Source organism: Polypterus senegalus, chromosome 5, assembly GCF_016835505.1.
Source record: "Polypterus senegalus isolate Bchr_013 chromosome 5, ASM1683550v1, whole genome shotgun sequence".
NCBI classification, from domain to species: Eukaryota; Metazoa; Chordata; class Cladistia; order Polypteriformes; family Polypteridae; genus Polypterus; species Polypterus senegalus.
The window spans coordinates 48942363-48970037 of NC_053158.1; the positions used below are offsets into that span (position 1 = coordinate 48942363).

The following is a 27675-nucleotide window of genomic DNA, read 5'->3' on the forward strand; positions in this document are numbered from 1 at the left end:
AATCTGGAAGGTTCTGTTTAACAATGTTCCTGATTTGAAGATAGTGAAAGAAATTTGTAGCTGGAATGTTAAATTTGGAACGTAATTGTTCATAGGATGCAAAGACGTTGTCTATATAAAGATCTCTTAACAAGTTAATTCCAAATTTTTTCCAGATATTAAAAATTGCATATTTTTGTGAAGGTTGAAAGAGGTGGTTCTCTTGCAGAGGTGCCACAGATAGAAGCTTCTCCGTCTTAAAATGCTTTCTACATTGGTTCCAGATTCTAAGTGAGTGGAGCACAATTGGGTTATTTGTATATTGCCGATAACGTGTGTTTATTGGAGCACAGAGCAAGGAATACAAAGAAGTACTGCAGGATTTTACTTCTATTGCGGACCAAGCCTGTGTATGTTCTTCTATTTGTGTCCAGGTTCTTATCGCCTCTATATTTGCTGCCTTTTGTCTTTGTAAGGTCGCTTTTTTGATGCGTGGATGTTTTGAATTCCAAATAAATGAGGTTATTGTTGAATCTAATTGCTTAAAGAATGATTTATTAATGTATATTGGGATGTTTTGAAATAAAAAAGGAGCTTAGGAAGAATATTCATCTTAACAGTGTTAATTCTTCCAGCTAGTGTGAGATGAAGGGTTGACCATCTATGCAAGTCTTGTTTAATTTTTTCCATGCAGACGACGAAATTTTTTGATAAAGAGCTTTATGTTTACTTGTGATGTTTACCCCTAGGTATTTAAACTGTTCTGCAATGATAAAAGGTAGGATATCTAATCTAAAATTATATGCTTGAGAATTCACTGGAAAGAGTACACTTTTATTTAGATTAATTCTGAGACCAGAGATCTTTTGAAATTCTGTGAGTGCTGCTAAAACTGCAGGCACAGAATTTTCTGGGTCCGAAATAGACAGTACCATATCATCTGCATATAATGATATTTTCTGTTCCAGTCCTTCTCTGCAAATCCCCTTTATCTGATCAGTATTTCGACAATGTATTGCCAGTGGTTCAATGGCGATCGCAAACAGCAGCGGTGACAAGGGGCATCCTTGTCTAGTGCCATTTTCTAGTTTAAAGTAGTCTGAGCAAATGTTGTTGATGCAAACTGAAGCTTCTGGGTTAGTATACAGTAATTTAATCCATGCACAAATGTTCGGGCCAAACCCAAACTTCTCCAATGTAGTAAAAGGTATTTCCATTCAATCATGTCGAATGCTTTTTCTGCATCCAATGATAATAATATTTCTGGGGTGTTTGATTTAGTTGGTGAGTATATTACATTAAACAGGCGTCGAAGATTTGAAGATAAGTGTCGGCCCCTAATAAATCCAGTTTGGTCTTGTGATATTACCGAGGGAGCACTTTCTCCATCCTTCTAGCTATGATTTTAGAGAGTATTTTAACGTCGTTATTCAGAAGTGAAATTGGTCTGTATGATGCACATTGTAATAAGTCCTTATTTTGCTTTGGAAAAACGGTGATTAGTGCTTGGCGAAAGGTTTGAGGAAGAGATTGGTTATCTCTGGCTTCTGTAAATGTTGCTAATAGGAGGGAGCTAGCTGAGCGGAGAATTTCTTGTAAAATTCTGCAGGGTAGCCATCAGGGCCTGCTGCTTTCCCGCCCAAATTTGCTTCATTATTTGATGAGTTGTTTCAGCAGGTTCCAGTCTGAATAGGGTCTGAACGTTTAGGTATAGTCTTTAGAGTGGTAGGAGCGGAACGGGTGGGGCTAACAGCAGCAGAAGCCGAAGTGATGTCAGTTATTCTGTGGCCCATTCTCTTCCATTCTTCAAGGAATTAGACAAGTGGTTAGTGATGGTGTCACACCCAAAACTTTCCCCATATTATCAGATATGGTCATGCCTGCAATAAACACTCTTCAGGCTGGCATGTTTATCTTTTGCTCTCTCTCACTCTCTAAATATATACAGGACATATACATAGAAAAATAAAATTTCCTCCATGCTATCCATTTATTTATTACTGTTATACATAGAAAAATAAAATTTCATCCATGCTATCCATTCATTTATTACTTTTAAATCAAATGTAATGTACCAGGGACTAGTAACTATCCCTGAATTACTGGGTGAATTTGTTAATGTATAAGACAAACTAGACTTTTATTTAGTATCAACAAGAAACTTCACATTTTTTACTGGTGACTGACTGTCTTCTGGTTTCATAATCACTGAATAAGTAGAAGACTTAAGCTCATAAATAAGCTGTGACCACTGGAAGAACACACTGCTTCATCATATACAGTATACAGCTGTAAACAATACTTTAGACAATTTTAGGTACACAGAAATAACTTACACACATACTGCAGATATAACTATGAATGGTTTGTAGCAGTAGTGGTAGTAATAGTAATACTGTAACCTAATGCTTTCTGAGAGCTGATAGTGATCAATCATCTATCTAGTTTAGTATTGTTGACCATGAAGACTGCAATTTAACAAATGTCTTCTCTAATAATCAAACCTATTCCTTTATTTAGAAAGACATTTCACACATATAGGTGGTACAAAGGCATTTGGGACTAATTACTGCTGTTGGAACTCTGAGACGTTGTGTGTTGTCCATTTTAATGGAGCACTAGGGAATAGTCAAGGAAAAACAAACAAGTGATGCCTAAAAGAATAAATGATGTTGAAAAGCAAACTGTTAAGGCAGGTCAATTGACCCCTGAATTATTGCGAGGTACCAGAATAGGAGGTATTTTAAAATGCTGGACAGAATTGTAGTCTTTTTTGCAGACAAAGGGTAAAACCAGAAATTCAGAAAGGAAAATTCAGTGGACAAGAACAAAAGAGCAAAACAAAACTCAGAGTCATAAAGAAAGTCAAACACCAACAAGAATTAGCACTGGCTAAGAATTTTTTTCTACTAACTAGCTAATGTTGAGTCTTTTAAGGTGTTTTCTCGATCCAGTGGAAAATGCCAGCAATAATGTATTCCTGAACTTTATAGTTGACGTCCACTAATATGCTACACCACATTGTCAAGTAGCAATGGACCTGGGTAGTTAAAACAACAGGATGGCATCCAGGAAACATAGGACCTCAAAATGTTAACCATCCATCCATTATCCAACCCGCTATATCCTAACTACAGGGTCACGGGGGTCTGCCGGAGCCAATCCCAGCCAACACAGGGCGCGAGGCAGGAAACAAACCCCGGGTAGGGCGCCAGCCCACCGTAGAAATGTCAACCAAAACATAACAATTATTTACTGTATACAATGATGAAAATAATATTACTACAAAAAATTCATAAGGATAAGAAATAACAAATAAAATAACAGAATTAAAGCACATAAATACAGTATTTTGCAGTACAGGGTGGTCCAGATCTAATTATGCAGATCCAGATCATCTGGATGACTTTGATTTATGTGGGGATGATTCCAGTTTGGGGCAAAGACGATTCTTCATGTCGTTAGTTCGCACACTTCTCAATCGTCTGGGATTTTTCAGGTGATTTTCTATGTAATAAACTTAATAAGTTACAGTGTAATGAAAATTGTATAATTAGATCTGGACCACCCTATATATAAAACCTCCCGCATCCTATAATGTGCACAATAATTGGTGAGCCTAAGCTGGTCTACTTTGAGTTATTATGAGTGTGAGCAGTACTGTCCCCTGTCCCCTGCTATGCATATGATGCTCTTGGGAAAGGCTTTTGTTCTCTAAGATGATGACATTGGATTTTGCTGTTTCATCAAATAGGTGTTTGGATGTTTAATGCCGATCTTCATACAGTAAATGAAGAGTAAGCTCATTTTTGTAAAGGGAATTATCATACTGGAGATCAATAAAAACTTTTATGTTGTTTTGAACAGGCCCATCTTGAAAAAAGAAAATTTTAAAAAAGTTGGAACATTAAAACAACTTTGGTGAGATGGCCAGTGAGCCCAGCATGTCCGTCTTATAAAAGAGATATAAAAATTTCAGCATTTTAATATTTCATGTAACCTACATGATATATTTCAGTCACTTAAATTTATCAATATGAAAATTTCCCTGCACAAGTATGTTTTATGGCTTACAGTTTCCTACCTTTTTATATCATTTCTGTATATAAGTTTCTTTTTTGCTACAATAATCCACTTCTCATTCTCATAAGACTTCTGTGATGCCATTGGTCACTTGTTTCGTGTATCTAAATGTTTTCAAACACCTCCTCTTGTCAAAGGTAGCGATGTTAATTCAATGAAAATGAAAAACAAGTGGAGATACACAGTAATCCTTAAAGCTTACACTATTTTGTTTCTTTGGTTTTATTCCTATTTCAAGTTTTTTTTTAAAGGAGACATTTACTAGTACCTGGTGAGGTTGCTTCCACATAGACAGAGGAATGTCATCTTCTTGTAATTCCAACAGATCCTTTTCTTATGGGTATTACATAAGTTTAATGGCAAAATATTTGTCTTGTAAACTTTATTAATGTGTATAAAGTAAGTCACCTGCCACAACTTTGTTGAGTGTTTTGAACATAACCAACTGGATGTCAGCCACCCTGTTACATTGCTACTGTGGTTTTTTGCAACATGCTCTGCAGCCATGTATTCATTTGAAATACTCAGGAGATGTGATTTTAGTAGGGCACTGTTTATTATTTAGATTTCAAAGTAAGAATTCAAAAACCTAAATTGTGTGTCTTTATGATGTAAGAAAAAAATATTTTTAGATAATGTTAGGATTTGAACCTAAGTCCACTATGCCTCTGTTTTGCCCTGCTTCATGAGGTCTTTTGTAAAATGTATTAATGAAACAAGAAAAAATGTAGCCTATGGAACATGTTTGTTTTGTACTTAAATATATTTTATTCATTCTTTTTTGTTGACTTTTTTAATATTCATAAGCCAGCAGAAGGATCTGCCTTGTCTCTTTGTCTAATTTATGTACTCCATGTATGTATACACAGAGGAGGATGAGGAAGACGAAGAAGAGGAGGAGGGTGAAGAAGTAGAAGAAGAAGGGGATGCAGAAGATGAAGGAGTTGCAAGTGAGGAAACTGAGAGAACAGAGGAAATTCTTACAAATATTGGGCAATCAGCTCCTGGTGAAGGAGTCTCAGAGACACAGTTACCGCTAACACAGATCCCTGCACAGGAAGAAACAGCTCAGGAATCATTAGGCCTCAGTGCACAAGAAACCGGGCCTAAGCCAACAGATACTTCTCAGCAGGTAACAAACCATGATGTGTCTGATTTCAACATGAGGTTCATTGATTCTATTGTGTGTCATGCTTATCCATCTCTCATCCAAGAAAATACCAAGCTCCTGGAATTCTGAAGTTCAATAAAATATAAATATATATACAGTTTATGATGAAGTTGGTAGAGAGTGAAGACAGTTCATAATTGGAAATGTTTGATAGCATGCAATTGGTACTATTATATCACAGCAATCAATTAAACAGGATTGCTCTTACTGCAGTACACAAAATTGCTAAAGTGATTTGAGGCCTCTGAAAAAACAGGGCCCAAAAACTCCCTAGTAGCCTTCCCAGATAAGTCTGTCTCCATACTGGGCCAAATTGACTTGGACTTCAAAAGTTAAAAGAAAAAAAAAATATATATATATATAAATATTATATATATATATATATATATATATATATATATATATATAGCAGAATACCAGCTTCAGGGAGAAGTAGTGTGTTAAAGAAGTTATGAAAAGAAAAGCAAACATTTTAAAAATAGCGTAAGATGATTGTTAATGTAATTGTTTTGTCATTGATATGAATGTTGTTGTCATATCTATCTATTTATATATATATATATATATATATATATATATATATATAAAAATAGCTGCGATTGGCAGCGAGAAGTAAAAAGAAAAGGAAACATTTTAATAATAGCGTAACATGATTGACAATGTAATTGTTTTGTAATTGTCATGAGTGTTGCTGGCATATATATATATATATATACACACACACACAGACACATATATAAACATATATATACATATAAACATATATATATATATATACACATCTATACACATATATATATATATACAGTTATATATATATACATATACATATATATACACATACTGTATATATACACACACACATATATACATACTGTATATACAACATATACATATCTACATATATACTGTATATACACATATATATACAAATCTACATATATATCTACATATATATATATTAGGGTGGGACTCGATTAAAAAATTAATCCAATTAATTAGAGGCTGTGTAAGAATTAATCTTGATTAATCGTATGTAATCGCACACGTAAATTTGCCCCAAATCGCAAATGTTTTTTTTTTTTTTTTATTTAAAACGGTTTTAGTGGGTGACAGAATCAAATAATAGACATGGACATGAATATTGTAAACTGAAGCTGTTTTAATTTCTGAAAAAAAAGCCTTTAAACTGCATTTGAATTCAAAACAGAAACAAAAATATCATCCCTGGTTAAAATTGGGCAGACTTAAAAATAAAGTGGTAGTTTAAGTATTTTCAGTACATTTTCAGAATAGTATTGTCTTTAAATAATAATAACCAAAATTTCACCATAAAGTGCAGTTTTTCTTCTTAAAAAAATAAGTCAGAAACATAAAAGGTAATTTTACCAGCTTACTCTTTAAACTCTGAGTAACATTAGCCAAAATTATTTTGTACATTAGGCTAAAACAGTGTGATCATTGAACATTTTGTAATTAGATGTATTTAGAATTACTAACGGTCACGGAAGTCCAATGATCCCCAGTAAGAGCCACAAAGTCCGCTTTCTGTAATGCATCTAATTTTGCTTGCTTTTCAGTGTGCACAAAACCATGCTTTTATCAAGGCTTCGCTCGGGTAGTCGAAATGATCAGTCGTACCATAAAGGAGATCGCGCATGAGTCGAGGTACGGCTGCAATTCTTGAGAGACGACCTACCAAAAATTACTGCAGGGACGCGAGTTCGAATCCCGCTCAAGGCACATTGCCGAATGGAAAAAAAAAAACTTTCTCTTCAACGAACGGTGCCTTGAATCCTACATTGCAGTTGTTGTTTGTTTATTTTTCTTTTTTGATTAAACGAAAACTGTTTAGTGTATGATTTGTCAAGGAACACACAGACAACAAGCAAAGTTAAAAATCACACTTACTGCCTGCCTATTCTATTGAATCATAATTATAACAAATAATAATGCATTTCACTTCCTTAAAAAGTGCCTTTACTATCGTCTGAGACGGCTGCACAGCATAATCAAGAAGGATAAAATAAAAATGAAAGCACAATAAGATTTAATAAATAATAGTGCACAGATTTGTGTTTGTATATATTTATAACATTTGGAAAGTAATATATTCTAGTTGATGCTGACAATTAATTTGAAGTAGGTAAAATTAAATATTTGGAAATATTGCAAAGTAAACAGTAAACAGCACTTATATATATATATAGCATTGTCTGAGTATTAAAGGTGTAGGTCTACTTTATAAGCATAATTTATAACATCAATGTTAATATAGAGTATTATTATTATTCTGTATTGGCCTTGATATGAACGATTTGTGAAATTAGTGTTAAGTATTAAAAAAAAAAGCATACCGGTCTCTTGTTTTTACAGGTACATATATACACAGTATATATATAATTTTACTGCAGTAATTCATTGGTCTTTATATACCAGAAAGACTTTCCAAGAGTCTTTTGTAGGAAATATGTACACATAGTTGATTTATCATTTTCAGATAAAATTAACTCCCAAACAATTCAGTTTAAAGTTTTAAATTGGCAAAGATAAAGTCAAGAAAAAAAAACTTTTCACTTTCTATGATTTGTATTTTTATAATTATAGAGCACTTCATATTATTTTTAAAGCTCACTGTGTAAAATTGAACTGATTATACAATTCAATGTTTATTATATTTATAGATTATTATACATGTCTTTACACTTGTTGCATAAATATTTAATAAATGTAATAAACTTAACCAAGAATGTTTAAAAATCATTCAAAAATGTGCAGGTAAATGTAATTATATCTGCACAAACTGACATTCTTGAAGTAGGTAAAATAAATATTTGGAAATATTGCAGAGGGAAATGTTTATATACTTAGTGCAAAACAGCTATATGTGTTCTAGTAAACAAGCATAATTAACTATATATATATGCTATTCTACTGCATGATATATCTATCTATCTATATCTATCTATATACAGTATATCTATCTATCTATCTATATATAACATATATATATATATAAGATATATATCTATATCTATAGATAGATAGATAGATATACACTCAGCAAAAAAAGAAACGTCCTCTGACTTTCAACTGTTTTTACTTTCAGTAAACTTAATATGTAAATATTTGTATGAACACTAAAAGAGTCAACACCTTAAGACATAAACTAAAAATGTTTCACAATGTGCCCCTGAATGAAGGGAGGCTCAAAATCAAAAGTACCAGTCAGTCTCTGGTGTGGCCACCAGCTGCTTGAAGTACTGCAGTGCATCTCCTCCTCATGGACTGGACCAGATTTGTCAGTTCTTGCTGTGAGATGTTACCCCACTCTTCCACCAAGGCACCTGCAAGTTCCTGGACATTTCTGGGGGGAATGGCCCTAGCCCTCACCCTGCGATCCAACAGGTCCCAGACGTGCTCAATGGGATTGAGATCCGGGTTCTTCCACTGTCTACCTGTAGCACTGTCTTAGCCGTCTCACAGTGCAGACATGGCAATTTATTGCCCTAGCCACATCAGCAGTCCTCATGCCTCCCTGCAGCAGGCCTAATGCACGTTCACGCAGATGAGCAGGGACCCTGGGCATCTTTCACAGTCGGTAGACAAGTCTCTTTAGTGTCCTGCGTTTTTAGAACTGTGACCTTAAATGCCTACTTTCTGTAAGCTGTTGAGGTCTTAACGACCATTCCACAGGTGCATGTTAATTAATTGATTATGGTTAATTGAACATGCATGGAAAACATTGTTTAAACCCTTTACAATGAAGATCTGTAAAGTTATTTGGATTTTTAAAACATTATTGTTGAAATACACAGTCCTGAAAAAGGGACGTTTCTTTTTTGCTGAGTGTATATATATATATATATATATATATAATATATATATAATTAATATATATATATATATATATATGTATGCTATTCTATGGCATGATATATAATTAACTATATATATAATATATATGTATATATATATATATAATTAACTATATATATCTATAATATGCATGCTATTTTACAGCATGTATATCTATAATATATATGCAATTCTACAGCATGAGTAGAATCATCTGAGTATTAAAGGTGTAGGTCTGTTTTATAAGAATAACTTAGTGTTAAGTATTAAAAAAAAAGCATACCAATCTTTTGTTTTTACAGGTACATATATATACATATATATTTATATACCAGAAAGACTTCCCAAGGGTCTTTTGTAGGAAATATGTACACATAGTTGATTTTCTCTATGATTTGTATTTTTATAATTAATGAGCACTTCATATTAGTATTTTTAAAGCGCACTCTGTAAAATTAAACTATGATTATACAATTCAATGTTTATTATACTGTATTTATACATTATTATATCTGTCTTTACACGTGTTGCACAAATATTTAGTAAATGTAATAAACTTAACCAAGAATGTTTAAAAAAATCATTCAGAACATGTGTAGGTGAACGTAAATATATCTGCACAAACCGACACTAGTGAGTAACATTTTTAGACAGTTCAAAAGGCGCACGCAAATCGCGAAGCGTTAGTGTGTGTGCCGACTCGAAGAAGCTTTTGCAGAATACATTAACTGACAAGAGGTTGGCCCGCCCTCTCCGAGTTTTGCTAGTCGTGATTCGTCAATTCTTGGTAGCAGAGCGAGCCGTCATTGGCCAATTCTTGGTAGCGAAGCGGGCGCGATTGGTCAATTCTTGGTAGCCGATACGGGCCGCGATTGGCCCGTGCTTTCAATTCTTGGTAGAATCTTGGTAGCGGAGAGCGATCCAATTGGTTCTCGCTACCAAGAATTACCTCGACTCTCGGCTGCTGGGAGGCGCCATAAGCACAGTCCTTCACCCGTGAATATTTACCCGTGGCAGTTTGCTATTGGATTGCCGCTGACGGATGGCCTTATATGGGCAGGCACTAAATTACAAACGCCAGCGGCAGCCTGTCTATGAACTTAATTTAAAGTGTAGGTTTACATCGTGCTTTGTTTCCGAAGTAGCAGAACTCGCTTCTTATTGTTTCGCTGCCTTCTCAATTATATAATGCATGTTTTCTTGAGCGCTTTTTTGAGGTCTTCCTGGTTTTCTATGTACTGCGTGATTACGTGGGAGGCGTGATGATGTCACACGAAACTCCGCCCCGGCGTTGAAGCTCATCTCCATTACAGTAAATGGAGAAAAACTGCTTCCAGTTATGACCATTACGCGTAGAATTTCGATATAAAACCTGTCCAACTTTTGTAAGGAAGCTGTAAGGAATCAACCTGCCAAATTTCAGCCTTCCACCCACACGGGAAGTTGGAGAATTAGTGATGAGTGAGTGAGTAAGTGAGTGAGTGAGTGAGTGAGTGAGTGAGTGAGTGAGTGAGTGAGGGCTTTGCCTTTTATTAGTATATATATATATATATATATATATATATATATATATATATATATAATGTGTGTGTGTGTCTGTAAATGTGTTCACCCTGCTATGGAATGGCGCCCTGTCCAGGGACTGTTCCCTGCCTTGTGTCCTATGCCTGCTGGGATGGGCTTCAGCCTCCTGAGACCCTGTTCAGTATTAAATGAGTTTAAAAAATGGTATGGTATAAGGAAAACACAACAGAATGATCAAAAGAGCACAAAAGACTCAAAAGGAGGAACAAAGCAATCCAAAAGTAAACAAATCCTAATAAAAATTCCTTAATCAAATCCTTAAACAGAGGCAAAAAAGAGTCAAAGAAACTATTTAATTTAAAGAAGCAAAGCAATGCTCTCCACTCTTCCGTGCTGTCTTTTTAATTAAGCTGGGGGCAGTTCCTAGCTGTGATTCAAAGAGTTGTCTTACTGTTATCTTTTGTTTACACCCCTAAAATACAAAGAACATAATAAATACTCAAAGATCTAGCATAAAACTAATCTTAAAATATAACACAATCATCAATATATTGAATGAATCGAATAATAATAATAATAATAATAATAATAATAATAATAGAAATAAACATAATATATAATCCAAACTGAAAAATAAATGAAAAAGAGTTAAGGAAAAGAAATATAGATGTAAGGCAGGAAAGGAATCCCGTTTAAATCATAACAAGGGTCCTAACGCTGTGAGGTGTCACTGTTCACTTCTGCATTTCCAACTATATATGATTAATTTCCCCATTCATTTACTGAACCTGTTTAATTTAGTTCAGGAAAGTTTATTTAACTCTTATTATGTGCAGTTCTACTTAAGAGGTCAGTGCACTGTACAATATGGCAATGTTTCTCATACTGTGTGGCGCGAGTGCTGCTGAAGCTGTACAAGGGGGGCACCGGATAAATGAACATGAAATGAAATGAAGACAACAAAATAAATTTTTAACATTTTTTTTTCAAATTTAAATTTGCAAGCATATAATCACAATGAATGCATTGTAACTAAAATTAAAATAAAACATTTCAAAGGCATAGATCTAATGACTAATATGTGCCTGCTTTAAAGTACACAGCCTGTCCAGGTTTGGTTTGATATTCGAGATATCGAGACACTCTGAGCTCCTTTTCTATTTAAAGTTTGTTTCTATGATGAGCGGCGGCACTACTTAGGCTTTTATAGTCATGTATTTTCAATCCAGAAAGTTCGAGAGGTATTGGTATATCTGTCGCGAACATTCGGGTAACAGAAGATCAGGTGATGATGCAGCGCGACTGCACCACATTGGCAGCGTAGCCATTATTGCCAAATTCAGTTAAATAATTTACTGCATATTGGGTTACTTTAATGATACAACTAACAGCGATATAATATGTGTCGGACGAAAATGCATTCGTCTCTCGCAGATTGACTTCATTGGTGTCCTCGTTTACGAGATTTTTAAAAATTAAAACATATTTAATCATTTCTTTACATAAAAAAATAGTTAAATAAAAATGAATAATTTATGCTTTGTTTTTGGGATTAGAATTACTACCAAAAACCACACAAGGCATTTTAACAGTTATTAAAGCACTTTAAAAAAATAAATTGCAAATATTTAATCGAAGTTAGCCGAACACATGCAAATCTTATTGAAGTAAAATGATAGGATACCGCGATACCGCACGAGTATCACACCTTTGTTAGTTGTATCATGGGTTATTCTCATCTATCTTATACTATGCAGGGGGTGCAGAATTATTCCAGGTAGAAAAGGGAAATACAAAAGTTTGAGAATCACTACAATATGGTATGAAACAAGGTACGCAATATAAACACAAGAGATAATGTTGAAATATAAAAAGAGAAACATTTGACCATATATACAAAATATGCATACATATACATATATAGGTATACTGGGTACTTTTCAGTTCAAATTCTTGAGGTTCTAGGTCAGTCACATTTTGGAATGGTTCATTCCATTATCAAATAACCATAATTTAATTTGAATAGAAAATGTCTAGAGAAAGGTCCATCACATATGATGACATATGAACTCCTAGGCAGACAAAATGCCAGTACTATTGTTGAGAAGAGAAAGAGAAATGCACGAGTTACTAATATTTTTTAATGATGGTGCTGGGGATTGGAAAATACATGCATATATCAATTTTACTGTACTCTGTTTATGTGACAATTATGAACCTATAAACCTTTATAATAATGCAATTTGAAAGGCTCAATGTCAGATCTGGGGTGTTATGCACTATTAAGTTCTAATTCTGTAAGGTAACAGGGAGCTAAATCATTTACGTTTTATTTATGGATAATAAGGATTTAAAAATCTGCTCTAAACATCATTGAAAGCCACTAAATGAATCAAATAAACTGAGTTATATGGTCATACAATGTAGTATGGATAAGATCCAAGCTTCCATCTTTTGAACTTACTGTAACATAGTAATTGAACAACTTAAATAGCCTGATCATAAAGTATTACAATAGTAAATTCTGCTTGAAAGAAATTAATTAACAAGCCTTTCAAGATCCTGCAGCTTAAAAAACTGAAGTATGCAATGTTTTTAGGTTGGAGAAACCATGCTTTAGTAAGTACAGAGTTGTGAAAATATCTGTGTCAAATATAACAACTTTTGGACAGATTCGACTAATCTAAAATTGTGCTGCATAAGCAGTTTTTCTGAATTTTAAGAAAAAATATTTTTCATCCACATTCTCACTTTGATAAAACATTTCATCAGTAATGTAATTAAAATAGTCTCTCTATTATATAAAAAAAGTCCTTTTTAGCCTGGGACGAGACGTGACTTTTTCAGAGAGGTAATTTCACATCCAGAGATACTTTGTGCCAAGAGATTTAACCATGCCTGGGGCCGGAAATAAAAGACAAAGAGTAGAAGACAAAGTAGAATGTCGTAAAGAGGTTCCAAAACGTTGATGCGATACACATGCAGAGCAGGTTAGAGATAATGAAAGTTCTAAAATTTGAAAATCTCAAAAAAATGATTGTAAAGATCGCATTAGTGCAAACAATTGGAAATTATTACTCGGGTAAATAACGGAACAGTGAAAAGAGATCGAATATATTGTTTGGATTTAAACTTTAAGTCGGAGACTTGTAGATCGTCTAATTTGTGTCAACATCAGGGCAAAGTAGTGTTTCTTCCCAATGAAGAGACGTATCCACGAGAATTAAAAGATTTGTTGTTTGGTGAAAGTGAAATCCACATATGTGAGCTGCAGAGATGTGAAGTGTCTGGCGCATAGCACAGGCCAGGGGGTTAGTGAGTGAAGTGAGCAGGGGGCGAAGCCCCCTAGTATTATTTGGATTGAAAAAATGCTGTTGAGTTTCATCAGCATACATTTGAAAGTTATTCCTGTGTTTCCAATTTACATCCCCAAATGGCAGCATATACAAAGAAAAAAAATGTTCCTAGCACTGGCTGGATCTAGGAGGGTGCTGGGAAAGTTGCCCTGCCTCCCATCCATGTTAAATATGCTTTTTCAAAACAACTGAGGATACACATCCCTTCACCTCCTCCCCATCATGTACAACACAAGTTTAAATAATTCTGTGCTGTGCTGCTAGGACAAAGATCAAACTGAACTTCCTCATGAAAATTATATCATTTTAAAGTAAGATTCAAGCTCTACGAATACTTCAATCAAAATCTAATTTGGAAATTGGTGTGCAGTTAATTGTTCATTTGAAGGAGTAAATTTCAATGAATACTTTTGGTGAAATGAGTTCTAGAGTCAGTCCTGACAGCATTCGTTACACAGGAGCACAAACTATCCCTGGGCAGAGTGACAGGCCATTACAGGACACACTCACAAACACAACTTGTGACACTAGGACAACTTAAAGTCACCAATCAGCCTAAAGGGGGAGTAAACTGATTAAAGGTATCGTGCAGCCGCCTGTGATATCAGAACATAAGTGGATACCTACATCTACTGAAGAGACCCACTGCATCAAATCTTCTAGGATGAAGCTTATCAAACAATAAGGACCAACTTAAAAGATATGTTCAGTATTATTCAAGGCGAAATTATTTCTTCACAAACATGGAATACATATGAATTTGCTACACAACATTTTGTTCTAAAGTTAAGAATTTTCTGTAAATTTTAAAAAATATATTGTCTGTCTTGGCATTTTATAATGACGTAATTCTGATTACTTTACTCTGTTTGCTTTGCTTTAGGTAACAGCTGAACAGATCACTGGATCTCCAACTATGGAGCAGAATGAACTGAGCACCTCACCACCTTCGACAAATCTCTTGCTATACCCTGGATGGTACAAATCAGCATCCTCTGACACATCTGCCACCAACCAGTTAGGGGCAGTTCAACAGGCGCCTGCAGATTCCCAGGAGTTAGAAAAACCTGCAACAACAGCAAAAGGAACAGCGGACAATGAAAACTCAGGGGCAAACAATAAGAATTCCAGCTTTGCTGAAGACACGGCCCAGGTGAGTAAAAAGCACAACCTATATAGAGCTGCAACTTGCATTGCTAAGAGGCTTTAAAGAGTAGCTCCTGAAAAAGGATACATATATCGTTTAATTTCATAATACAGTAGCATATTATAGAATTAGAGTATATGCAGTTTCTAACACTTTATGCAGGCATAGTTTTTATTTTTTAGTACAATCAATAATTCTACACCTAAGGACATCACCAATGGGTGTTATGCATCAAAGAAATATAGTACTTGCCTTCAAATCTACCCTTATACTTGTTTGTGCAGACTGCCTGTTTTTCTATTGACACTCTAAGATGATCAAATCTTATCCATTACATATATATGCATACTGACTCCATGGATTTTTGCTCATTTCATCACTCTCTTAGGTAGCTTGCTACACTTAGAAGGTCCACTCACTTTAGCCAAGCTGGAATGGAGATAATGTCACTGTGGCTGACTTGCCATTTTTGTGCGCTCTACTGAAGCAAGTACTGAGGTTTTTCATTTGAGTATGCAGTGCCAGCTAATACTGCCATGGAATCATCCCCAGGATTATACAAGAGTGAGCACTATAATATACACCATATATATGTATGTATATACTGTATATATATACATATATATTACAGTTGTGCTTGAAAGTTTGGGAACCCTTTAGAATTTTCTATATTTCTGCATAAATATAACCTAAAACATCATCAGATTTTCACTCAAGTCCTAACCAGTTAAACAAATGAGACAAAAATATTATACTTACATTTATTTATTGAGGAAAATGATCAAATATTACATATTTGTGAGTGGCAAAAGTATGTGAACCTCTAGGATTAGCAGTTAGTTTGAAGGTGAAATTCGAGTCCGGTGTTTTCAATCAATTGGATGACAATCAGGTGTGAGTGAACACCCTGTGTTATTTAAAAAACAGGATCTATCAAAGTGGTCGACCAACAAAGATCACTCCAAGAGCAAGGCGTGTAATAGTCGGCAAGGTCACAAAGAACCCCAGGGTAACTTCTAAGCAACTGAAGGCCTCTCTCACATTGGCTAACATTCATGTTCATGAGTCCACCACCAGGAGAACATTGAACAACAATGGTGTGCATGACAGGGTTGGAAGGAGAAAGCCACTGCTCTCCAAAAAAAACATTGCTACTTGTCTGTTTGCAGAAGATCTTTGCTGAAGATCACGTGGACAAACCAGAAGGCTATTGGAAGAATGTTTTGTGGACGTATGAGACCAAAATAGAACTTTTTTGTTTAAATGAAAAGCATTATGTTTGGAGAAAGGAAAACACTGCATTCCAGCATAAGAACCTTATCGTATCTGTGAAACATGGTGGTGGTAGTATCATGGTTTGGGCCTGTTTTGCTGCATCTGGTCCAGGACGGCTTGCCTTCATTGATGGAACAATGAGTTCTGAATTATATCAGAGAATTCTAAAGGAAAATTTCAGGATAACTGTCCATGAACTGAATCTCAAGAGAAGGTGGGTCATGCAGCAAGACAACGACCAAAAGCACACAAGTCGTTCTACCAAAGAATAGTTAAAGAAGAATAAAGTTAATGTTTTGGAATGGCCAAGTCAAAGTCCTGACCTTAATCCAATCGAAATGTTGTGGAAGGACCTGAAGCGAGCAGTTAATGTGAGGAAACCCACCAACATCCCAGAGTTGAAGCTGTTCTGTACGGAAGAATGGGCTAAAATTCCTCCAAGCTGGTGTGCAGGAATAATCAGTTACCAGAAATGTTTGGTTGTAGTTATAGCTGTAAAGGGGGGTCACACCAGATACTGAAAGCAAAGGTTCACATACTTTTGCCACTCACAAATATGTAATATTCGATCATTTTCCTTAATAAATAAATGATCAAGTATAATATTTTTGTCTCATTTGTTTAACTGGTGTCTCTTTATCTGCTTTTAGGACTTGAGTGAAAATCTGATGATGTTTTAGATCATATTTATACAGAAATCTAGAAAATTCTAAGGGGTTCACAAACTTTCAAGCACAACTGTATATATATATATATATATATATATATATATAGTTACAAAACTTTTCATTATGCTTAAGTAAATAGATTCACATTTTTGCTTGATTCCTTATTTGAATAAATAACAGATCTGTTTAACTATTTGTTTCTGTAACAAATCAACTGAGAGTGCACACAGATGAAGCAATGGTGTCTTGTCTCCTCACACAGGGTTTAGCGTTCTGCTTGACAATTCTGGCTTTGTTTGTCATTCTGTATCAGCTTTGGAGTCAGATTCAGTGCGTGATTGTAACAGTTTTGGGTAGGATTCTTATTTCTGTCTTATTTTCCTAATTCATGTCAACTAATTTTGCTGCAATGTAGTTTCTCATTATCCAAAAATCTTTACATTTACTAGTTTGAAGTTCATACCTTAATGAAAGGATATTGCAATAGAAAAGATACACTAATAATTTTTGTATACAATTGGATTTTCCATCTCTGATAATGGTAAACTACAATGAAATATTGTTTTACTATCAGCTGTCCTAAAAGTACGGATAAAAAGTGGTTTCCATCTTATTAAAGTTACCCAGCTGTGCTGTTACTGAAATAGGACACTCTTAAACTTACCCTACCTTTTTACATATTTAGATGAGGAAATATTAGACTAACATAGGAATACTCTGCATATTCCTTGGGTGCATTTATTCAGATCCCAGAAGGCTAAAGGGGCAGTATGTCTAACCTCTCTCCTGTACCTGTGCATATATGTTATATTGTGTATCTTTATCAATACATCCATAGCCATTTTTGTTGGTCAAAGTTGCTGGAAACTGGAGAGTATCCCAGAGACAATTTAAACCTAGTTAACGTCTAGAAAAGGTTAAATTCACATGTTAGTAGTATTGTTTTTTGTTCCTGTTGTCCATCTGTGCACCTGACCATCTATGCACGCTCATAGTGTGTTTTCAAGGCTTATGGAGGCCCAAGGATGGCAGAGAGGGAAAACAGAGAGAAAACAGAATGAGAATACTCTTAATTTGAATTTGGCACAATTATATGAACACTGCTTATTTATAGTTTGCTAAAAGTAGGAACAACAAACTATCTACTATAATTATTCTGAAATAAATAGTTTAGCATAAGTTAGCTGATCCAGATATTTTTTTACTTCAAGATGAAATTTTAGTACCAGCTTCAACAATTATATTTGAAATGGCACATATAATTTACAGAATGTACCATATAAATGAGCTTTTCATAAGGTAACAAAATAATATTATTTTGAAGCTGAAAAGCCTAATGGTATTGAATATATAAATCATATGAAATCAAGAACCTAATAACATTACTTCAAAATGCTTAGAAAATTGCTTCTGTAGGTTTAGTGATTTATCTAAATACTAATCCATGTGTCTCTGCTATATGGCTAGAATTTGTTTAGAAATTTTTTGCGTAATTGTGAACATTTGTTTCTCTGTTGCACCAGTTTATCGATTCCACACAACAAGAGACCTTCAGCTGCATTAACTACATTCTTCTGACATTTCTGTGTCTCTAGGTCACTTCCTGAATTATACATCCAATGCACAGCTATCTCTTATGTTGGCCTTTGTAGCCAAAAATGGATCTTCATTTGTTTCCACTACCCTTTCCAATTTTCTGCCACACATGTTGATTCATCCTCATCTAATTCACCTCCTGTAGATCATACATAACTTTTTTTTGGAATGAGTGTTGGAATGGTCTAGTGGACGCCATTTAGCCTTTGTTTTTAAGCTTGTTTTTCCTTTCTTGATATCAGGCCACATCTTTTTATCAGACGTTTCAGTTGTGAAATAGGCCACTGGAATTAATGAAAACCCTCCTTCAGTTACTTTGCGTATCTCTTTTCATCTCCCTCATACTTTACTTTCTCCTTTGGTTTAAATAAATACCTCCAAGCTGGTTCCTTTTCATTTCTTTTTCATTTGTCTCTAATCAGCTTACTGTTCTTTATTAGACATATCACTATTTTCCAGTCTATTTGGAATTCACACATAAGAATATCCTCTTTAATAAAACCCCTGTGTGTGTCCAGGTGTCCGTGTGTGTGTATTTTCTGGTGAAGTGCGAATGCGCGGAGCCAGACGTTTTTAGTCTATCCCTGTGCATTCCCTGTGCAAAGAGAGAGAGAGAGAGAGAGACACACACAGGCGTGTTCGTGAGAGAGAGACACACACACACACACAGGGGCGCAAGACACACACTGACACACACAGGCGCGAGAGAGAGAGAGACACACCCACACAGGCTCACGAGAGAGACACACACACAGGCGCACGAGAGAGACACACACAGGCGCGCGCGTGCATTGTTGCAATGTTACTTTTCTTGGTGGTTTATTAAATTATGGATTTTTCAAATGTTCATTTTTTTCCCTATACTTAAAACTCTTAAAGTACTTAAAGTGTTTTTGGCGAGCAGTTCGTAGCGCTATAGCGCGAACTCTTGCAGTGTTAGTTTTCTCTGTTGTTCAAAGTTTTCTCAGTGTTATTCAATGTTTTTACATTTAGTTTACTATTACACTGTGCATTCTATGGTATAATTAACTATATTTGTGCTTAAAAACTTAAAAAAATATATATTTACATACAGTTCATATGGTCTGGAATGGATTAATTGTATTTACATACAATCCTATGGGGGAAATTACTTCGGTTCACGACCAAATCGGGTTTCGACCAGAGTTTTGGAACGAATTATGGTCGTGAACCGAGGTTAAACTGTATTTCTGTCAAAGAAAATTACAGGCATTTTGCGGAAATACAAACCAGTATTACTGCGAGAGAAAATTAAAGGCACACAATACAGTGACGCATAATACAGCCACATACAAGGTCCCTTGCCATTTAATATAGACTGTTCATACTAATATTTAAGCACTACTGTTCTAGTGGGTGGGTGGATGGATAGATAGATAGATAGATAGATAGATAGATAGATAGATAGATAGATAGATAGATAGATAGATAGATAGATAGATAGATAGTGCCCGTCTTCATATCCTGTGACATAGTTCCTCAATATAACACTTCATATTGCATTATATTACAATTACTTTGTAATTAATTACAATTTCTACATATTTTTTTTGTTTTTTCTGCTTATCTGCACATTTTAAATTTAGGTTTTGGTCTATCATTAGGTGGTTTGCATACATTTATCACAGTCAAACTTGTGTCTGTCAGTTATTTTACCAAATTTACAGCTTTCCTTCCTCGTTGCCAAGTTCCCTACCATGGCTGTAAGCTTCAATATTAACCTTTCATGAAGATTCAGTTTTCTTTCACTACCTTTTCCCTGCTTCTCAATTACAATATCTCTTCTTAGTTTTTATTTTATGTTAACTGGAAAACAAAACAATAGCACATAGTTCAGTCAAAGATACATTTTTGTTAGCAAAACAGAGGTACAAATGTTTTGCTCCAAAAAAGAATTACATTTTCTTTAACTTAACATAATATTAGACATCACGTTCCCGGGTTATGAGAGGTAGATTAGGTTTCCTTAACTTAAGCAAAATAAGTTTTCATGTGAGAAATGTCTTAGAGGATACCATCATAGGTTTTCCTTTACATAGTATAATCCCATCTGGTGTTAATCAAAATATTACTTTTAAGGGGTTGAGTGTCAGACTCCATCTGAGACAGGGCGAAATATTTGCAAAACTACTGGTCAAAAATGATCTTATCTGAATGTAGAACATTCCCCAAACATATGACCTAGTAAGGTGGGTGACTGTTGATAGCATTCACAGTTCAGATCTTGTCCTGAAAATATTTTCAAATGAGATACTGTTTATGTGCCTGATATACAAATATTAGTTGAATTATCATATACTTTACACACATTGAAGAAGAATGAATTTTCTGAATAGCTGAGATTCATTATTTATCTGAAATTATTTGCATTTACTATATGCAAGATGGAGAAAACATATCTTAATGATACCCCAGATATTATTTATCACTATCTATTGTATATTTTCAAAAGTCTTAGTCTTAAACTATATGCAAAGTCAAGATCCATTTTCTGGCAAATTTGGATTAACCATATCCAACAAGGGTCTTACTTGAGCCCCAAAACTTGTCTACCTTCTTGTTGTTGCATCTCCTTTGTTAATTTTGCCATTTTTATCCACCACTGCCTATTTAACTTAGATTTCCCCTCCCCTGAGTCCATTTACGTAATTTATATAGTAACTAGTTGTGCTTAGTTTACACAGTTGAGAATGTAGGATAATTAATGAAGAAAGTAACAATGCTAGATTTAAATAAACAATTGGAGATGTAAAACTTGAACTTACACCTAAGAGTCATAGTGGACTCTTTGCCTTCTACATCCATGCAGTGTTCTGAGGTAATTAGGAAATCTAATAGAATGTTAAATTAAATTGCATGATGTGTAGAGTACACGTAAGGGAGGTTATGCTTAAGCTATACAAGGCACTAGAGAGGGCTCATCTGGCGTACTGTGTGCATTTGTGATCTCCATGTTGCAAAGAAAACAAAATGCATCACATAAAAGAGTCTAGAGAAGGGTTACTTTGCTCATTTGCAGGATTACATGGTGTGTAATAAATAAAGGTGTTTGTTGATGAATAAGAGACGAGTATCATGTAAGCTGTAGCCTCTTGATACCTTGTGAGGACTTTTGGGGTGATAACTGGCTTGCATGCAGCATGTGTTGAGCTTTGGTTTTCTGATTAAACAGTCATTAGGGAAATGGCCTTTGCAGTTGTCCCTTCTCTTGTGACACAAGACATAACCAATGAGGAAAAACTGAATTACTTAACACTAGAATCCCTGAAACCTACGAAAAGAGTCGTAATGCCTGGCCACCTTAAATTCCTTTGCTCCTCCTCATCAACGTCTTTGTCTCTGCAAATGTATTGATCAGCACTGGCAGCAGGCCGCCTGCTCACTCATCCCCCCACGGAGGCAGCGGAAGTCAACTCAGATGCTGAAGTCTCTTTATCTTGCAGTGAGGGGTTTGGAATTGTATAGGGTAAATAATGTATTTGGGATACATGCATTTCATGTGTGTTCTGTGTCTACAACGATCTGGGTAAATGTAGCATGAGAGGAAATGCGAGACAAGAAATGTTGAACACGTAACTAAAACAAAAAAAAAATGTCATCTTACTGTAATAATGACAAAATGTCGACATGAAGTGTATAATGTGTGAATACTGAAGTCCAAATATCAAATAAACAGTTTCTCAAAAGGTATAAAAAAAAGAAGTGCGCATTTATTCAAAAATATACCCAAAGGAAAAAAAATCATTTAATTTAAATGTTGCTGTTAAATCTTTTCAGTTTAAGCAAACAGAAGTTAAAAGGTGACATTACTGAAGTGTTCAAAATTAGGAAGAAAATTAGTATGGCGAATCCCAGATGTTTTTTAAAATAAGTCTTTAAAAAGAAAGCAGGGAGGTATGAAACATATTAAGGGTAAAATTCACACAAACATAAGAATTGTTTTTTCTGTTAACTGAGAACCATAAGCACATGATATAAGTTAACAAGTAGTTCAGTTGGCAGTTGTACTTTAGGGATCTTAAAAATATGACACAATATTATTTTGGAGAAATTAGTCAAATATGATTGATAAGCATTGTTGGGTTGAATGACCATTTTTCAACAAAAATATTCTTATGTTCCAATGCTTCAGCTCTTCTTTCTTCTGGAAAGAATTTTCTTACATCATTTTTACATCATTTTCTTTTAAACTCAAATTCAAAACTATTTTTTTTCCTGGGAACGGGAATAGATAATAAAATCACCAGGTACAGCTCCCAAAGTTTCCCATGAGATTTACCTGCTAACAGTGAATTTTCCCATCTAACTTCCAAATAGCAGGTCAAGCCTCATTGTGTTTCTTCTCCCTGCTTGATTCACAGGAATCTGTCTTTAGTTATGTTTTCAACTTCTCTCAGGCTCTTTCTGCAAATTTCTTTAGCTCTTGAGTATCTGTTCTACAAAGTATACTTATTTTATTCTGTCATTTTAGAAATAAGTCATTAAATGGCCATCATTTGTTTAGAGGCTAAACCTATTATTCCCAGACCCAGAGGCTATGAGACATTGCGTAGCTTGATTCTCTGATTGGCCCGGTGGAGGACTCAAACATACACAAGAGATCAGCGTCAGATGTCAGAGAAGCAGCATCACAAAACTATAACTTCACATCCTAATAAAGTCTGAGTTCTTGATCTGTCCTTCATGTTGCCTTAACTGGTGATATAAATTAAGTTGTTATGGAGAATATATCTGTGGTTTATAATAGTAATTAGGAGACCAGTCAAAATACCATGCAGGTTTAATGACCAATTGTAAAATACTTCCCCAAGAGAACAGGTTCACTTCAAATTGACTGCCACTGTCAAAATTATTTTGGCTGGTTAAAAGGGAATGGGAAGCTGGTAAAAGAGATAACATGTCAGCTATTGCTTTCTTGGTGCTATTGTGTTGAAAGGACTAGCATATTTATCACTACTCTTTTACAGTGTCCAAAAATGTATTTTTAAATCTTTAATGGATAACATCTCAGTCAAACAGGAAAAAATATTATTTTAGATACTGTCAACAAAGCAACTGCCAAAGACCCTGACTTTTGAGCATGTGATTATAGTAGGGCAAAAAGGGCAAAGGGTTATCACTGTGTCCAGCCTGTTTATCTCCAGTAGCTTTCCAAAGTCACCATTATTACATTCTCATAACGTACTCATCCTGGTTACTCTGACTCATACCGAGGGATAAAGCTTTTTATTGCTCTGACTCACATAAGGAAAGTGAGATGAGTTTTCAGGTGACAGCTCTATCAGAACAGATAACCAATAATTCTTTCTCTAGCCTGAGACTTACAAGAGAAGGATGGTGGGCAAATGACCACATCTCAGCGTAGATAACAAAGATTTATTATGGTTTCTTGTCTGGAATGAGCATTCAATTTGTGACTTTCCTTCATTTGAAATCTGGAACTTCATATGTACTAAGAGTAGGCCCCAAGAAAAGCAGAGGAACATAATTAGAGTAAGGACCAAACAAGAATAATGTCTGACAGCACTTTTATGTAGGTGTCTTTGCTTGGCAGACACATATTAGGGTTCGATGTGCCTTTGATTACCAGTCCAGGCAACCATGCCTCCATCTCACACTTGGCTTTAACCTCTGCACAGCCCAGTGCTCTCATGTGGAGCTTGGACTCCATTAATATGGTGGTCACCTAGCAAGGACAACAAATGAGGCCTGAAACTCTTTCTTAAAACTGTTGAAATAAATGTTCGCTAGTATTTATTGATTATGGGTTTTCATGTACGGCATTACAATATAGTCTGCATTTTCTTTATGTCTACATGATTCTCCTGTATTTGAAAGAGAGATGTGTAAAATTAATTAATCTATGTATGAGTGTTCAATTCATTTCAGTTTATTTTCGTATAACGCTCTTCACTTGAGTTTCACCTCATTTAGAATTCTTTTCGTTGTTATATCCTCAATTCTTTTAGCATAAGCTCCCCAATGACCCCATATTGCATTAAGTAGATATGAAAATGGAAAGACGGTTGTAGTGAAGGATGCAGTTATCCATCTGCTCCACAGGGCTAATTCTCACCGGGAAAAATCTAGCAGCATTGTGAGGATTATGTTTTTAATTTCTCTGTGCCTTCAGTACCAATCAAGCCATTTTTGTTAATGGGTAACCTCAGAGATTTGCTGGTGGATGCACCTACGGTGTAATAGATAATTAACCAGATGTCAGAAACAATGAAGCACCACAAGGAACAGTCCTGTCTCCTTTTCTCTTCACTCTGTACACCCTAGACTATAAATATAGTTATTGGATGAATATGCACTTATAGGGTGTATTGATAAAGGGGGATGAAACAGAGTATTGGACTCAGGTGGAGAACTTTGTTTCTTTGTGCAGAAAGAATTGTCTGCAACATCAGCAAAAGCAAGTAACTGGTTTTTGATTTTCACTGCACCAAAGAACCTCTATGTCTGGTCACTATTCAGGGTGTGGATGTAGAGGTGGTGCGCTCCTATAAGTATTTGGGGATCCACATTAATGACTGGTTGGGATGGTTTCATAACTCAGAGGAACTATATAAGAAAGGGCAGAGCAGGCTCTTTTTTCATAGGGGACTGTGTTCCTTTAATGTGGGAAGACACAATCTTCACATCTTCTACAACTCTTTGTAGGCCAGTATACTTTTCTAAGCTGTGGTGTGCTGGACTGGTAACAACAGGCCCATAGAATCCATAAGCTAATCAAAAGGGGGTTGCTCAGTTATGGGACAGTTATGGTAGTAGCAGAGGAGATAATTAAAACAAATCTAAGTGCCATTATAAACAATGCTGCACATACTCTCTCAGACACACTAACATTGAGCACCATCAGCCAAAGAATTATTCACTAGAAGTCTAAAAAATCTTGAACTATTCTTTACAGAGGATAATATTAGAAACCACTTTCCATTCTGTTAGGAGAGACAGGACTGGATTCCTCCAGTTGAGCAATATTTCCATATTTAATGTTGTCCCATCTGGTGTTGCTCCAAAAATTACCGTTTAAATGACTGAGGGATTTTTTACATCAGAGGTAGCCTAAAAGGTATGCCAAAATTGTACTCCAAAATGGTCTGATTGTAGAGCACTCCCGAAACATATGATCTAGTCAGGTGGCACCTGTTGGCAGAATTCACAATCGGACTTTGTCTTGGATACATTTTCCAAAAGAAATGGAGTTTGCACGCAGGGTACAATTTTCAGCTGAGTTATAGTATGTGACGCATCAAATCTCAATCCAGACTCTTTTCATATGCAGCTTCTAGCTGGGCCCCAAAAGCTGCCCACCTCCATCTGAACTGCTGATTCCCTCAGTGTGTTTAGGAAGACTTTGAAGACTCTCTTGTTCTGTGACTACCTGTCTAATATTTAATGGCTTTAATAGGCTCTTGTAACTAAGGAAATATTAACTAGTTTTGTGGTGTTCTGTATGGCGTAGAGCTCTTCAGTTATGATGGTCAATTTTTTTAAACACTTGTTTCAAAACAGTCCTCAGAAAGATGTTCACTTAAATATGTTGACCTCTTTTGTAAGTCACTTTGGATAAAAGCATCTCCTTAGTGAGTGAATGTAAAATGTAAATGTAAGTATGATCTGTACATTCTTAAGAATGATTGTAAGATCCCATCATCCATTGCAATCATCTAGGTTGAATTCTTTAAATGTTTTTGATAAAGCCTACAAATACTAACTGTATCTTCATCAAAACTAGCCAGTATTTCTTCACTAATAGAGAACAGTGAAAGATGGTGCAAATATTTTAATGATAACTGGTGATTTCCATCCATCCATCCATTGTCCAACCCAGTATATCCTAACTACAGGGTCACAGGGGTCTGCTGGAGCCAATCCCAGCCAACACAGGGCGCAAGGCAGGAAACAAACCCTGGGCAGGGCGCCAGCCCACCGCAGACTGGTGATTTCCATATACTAAATATTTAACACCTATGTAGTATTTTTGTAATGTTAATTAAACAGAAAAATAAATACATTCTTATTTAAATAGGTTTCCTAATTAGCTATACTTCATAGAGTCTGTTTATAGATTTATTGGGACACATTACTTTTTGAAAGGTAGTGTCAAATAAGAACTCACAAAGTAAATATAAAATTTACCCCATTCTCCTTAGGTAATAAAACTTGAACTCCCTAAAATGCAAGTGAAATTTTGAAAACCAGCCCGGAGGTACGGTTAGTATAGCTGTCTTGTGGCTGTGTGAACCTGGATCAGCTTGTAGGCTGAGCATTGTGTGTGTGGAGTTTGGCACAGTCTGCCAGTTTTTGCCAGTTTTTCCTCTTAGTATGACAGTTTTTCTTCCTCCATGTTAGGGTATAATATACAATAAGTGAGTGTGGAAGAGAGTGAGAGTGTGCCCAGTACTGAGTGGGTGGTCAATTAAGTGCATAAACCAACTTTTATAGAATTTACCTATCTCACTTTGTCATAGAAAAATCCCTTGCAGAAAATAGAGACACAAAATTTACGATTCAGATACAAAATCTTTTGTATAAATTATGCTTATATTGTCTTTTGTGCAACACCTTAAATGCTTTAAAAAAGTGCACCATATCATAAAGCGTTCAATCATTTTCATGCAGGTTATCATTATTTTTTTAATCCATCTGTCTTGCAAACCATTATGACATATTCTTATTTACATTGTTGAAATACCTTTATTCCTAAGGCAATGGTTCTTAAACTTTTTTTTTGTTGCAACACAACTTTGCCTTATTTGTGTCTTCGAAACTCAGAATAGCCCCTAAATGTCATTCTGTCCACTTGGAGAACCACTGCCAACCATCATCCTTTCTTATCCTAGGTGGGGTGGGTTTCTTAGAGAATCACAAATGCAGGTTGTAACGAAGCAAAGAAGTTTAGCTGCTTGTGGCCACAAGTCAATAGACAATCCACAAACTGTGAGCGACCCTTTCACATTAATTACTATTGAGAATCTCAACCCTGTG

The 27675-nt window shown here is 35.3% G+C and overlaps 1 protein-coding gene across 4 annotated transcripts in view; it reads left to right on the plus strand.

Annotated features, from left to right (window-relative positions):
• The window catches only part of LOC120530261 (tripartite motif-containing protein 54-like), a 73839-nt gene that overhangs the window by 25709 nt on the left and 20455 nt on the right, over window positions 1-27675 (plus strand). For 2 of the 4 annotated variants that reach the window (XM_039754591.1, XM_039754590.1), the window contains exons 8-10: window positions 4932-5194; window positions 14855-15124; window positions 17324-17414. In XM_039754591.1, coding sequence (XP_039610525.1) covers window positions 4932-5194; window positions 14855-15124; window positions 17324-17414 — 624 coding nt within the window. The remainder of the gene's footprint in view (window positions 1-4931; window positions 5195-14854; window positions 15125-17323; window positions 17415-27675) is intronic. The other 2 variants (XM_039754592.1, XM_039754589.1) reach the window with 1 other exon arrangement.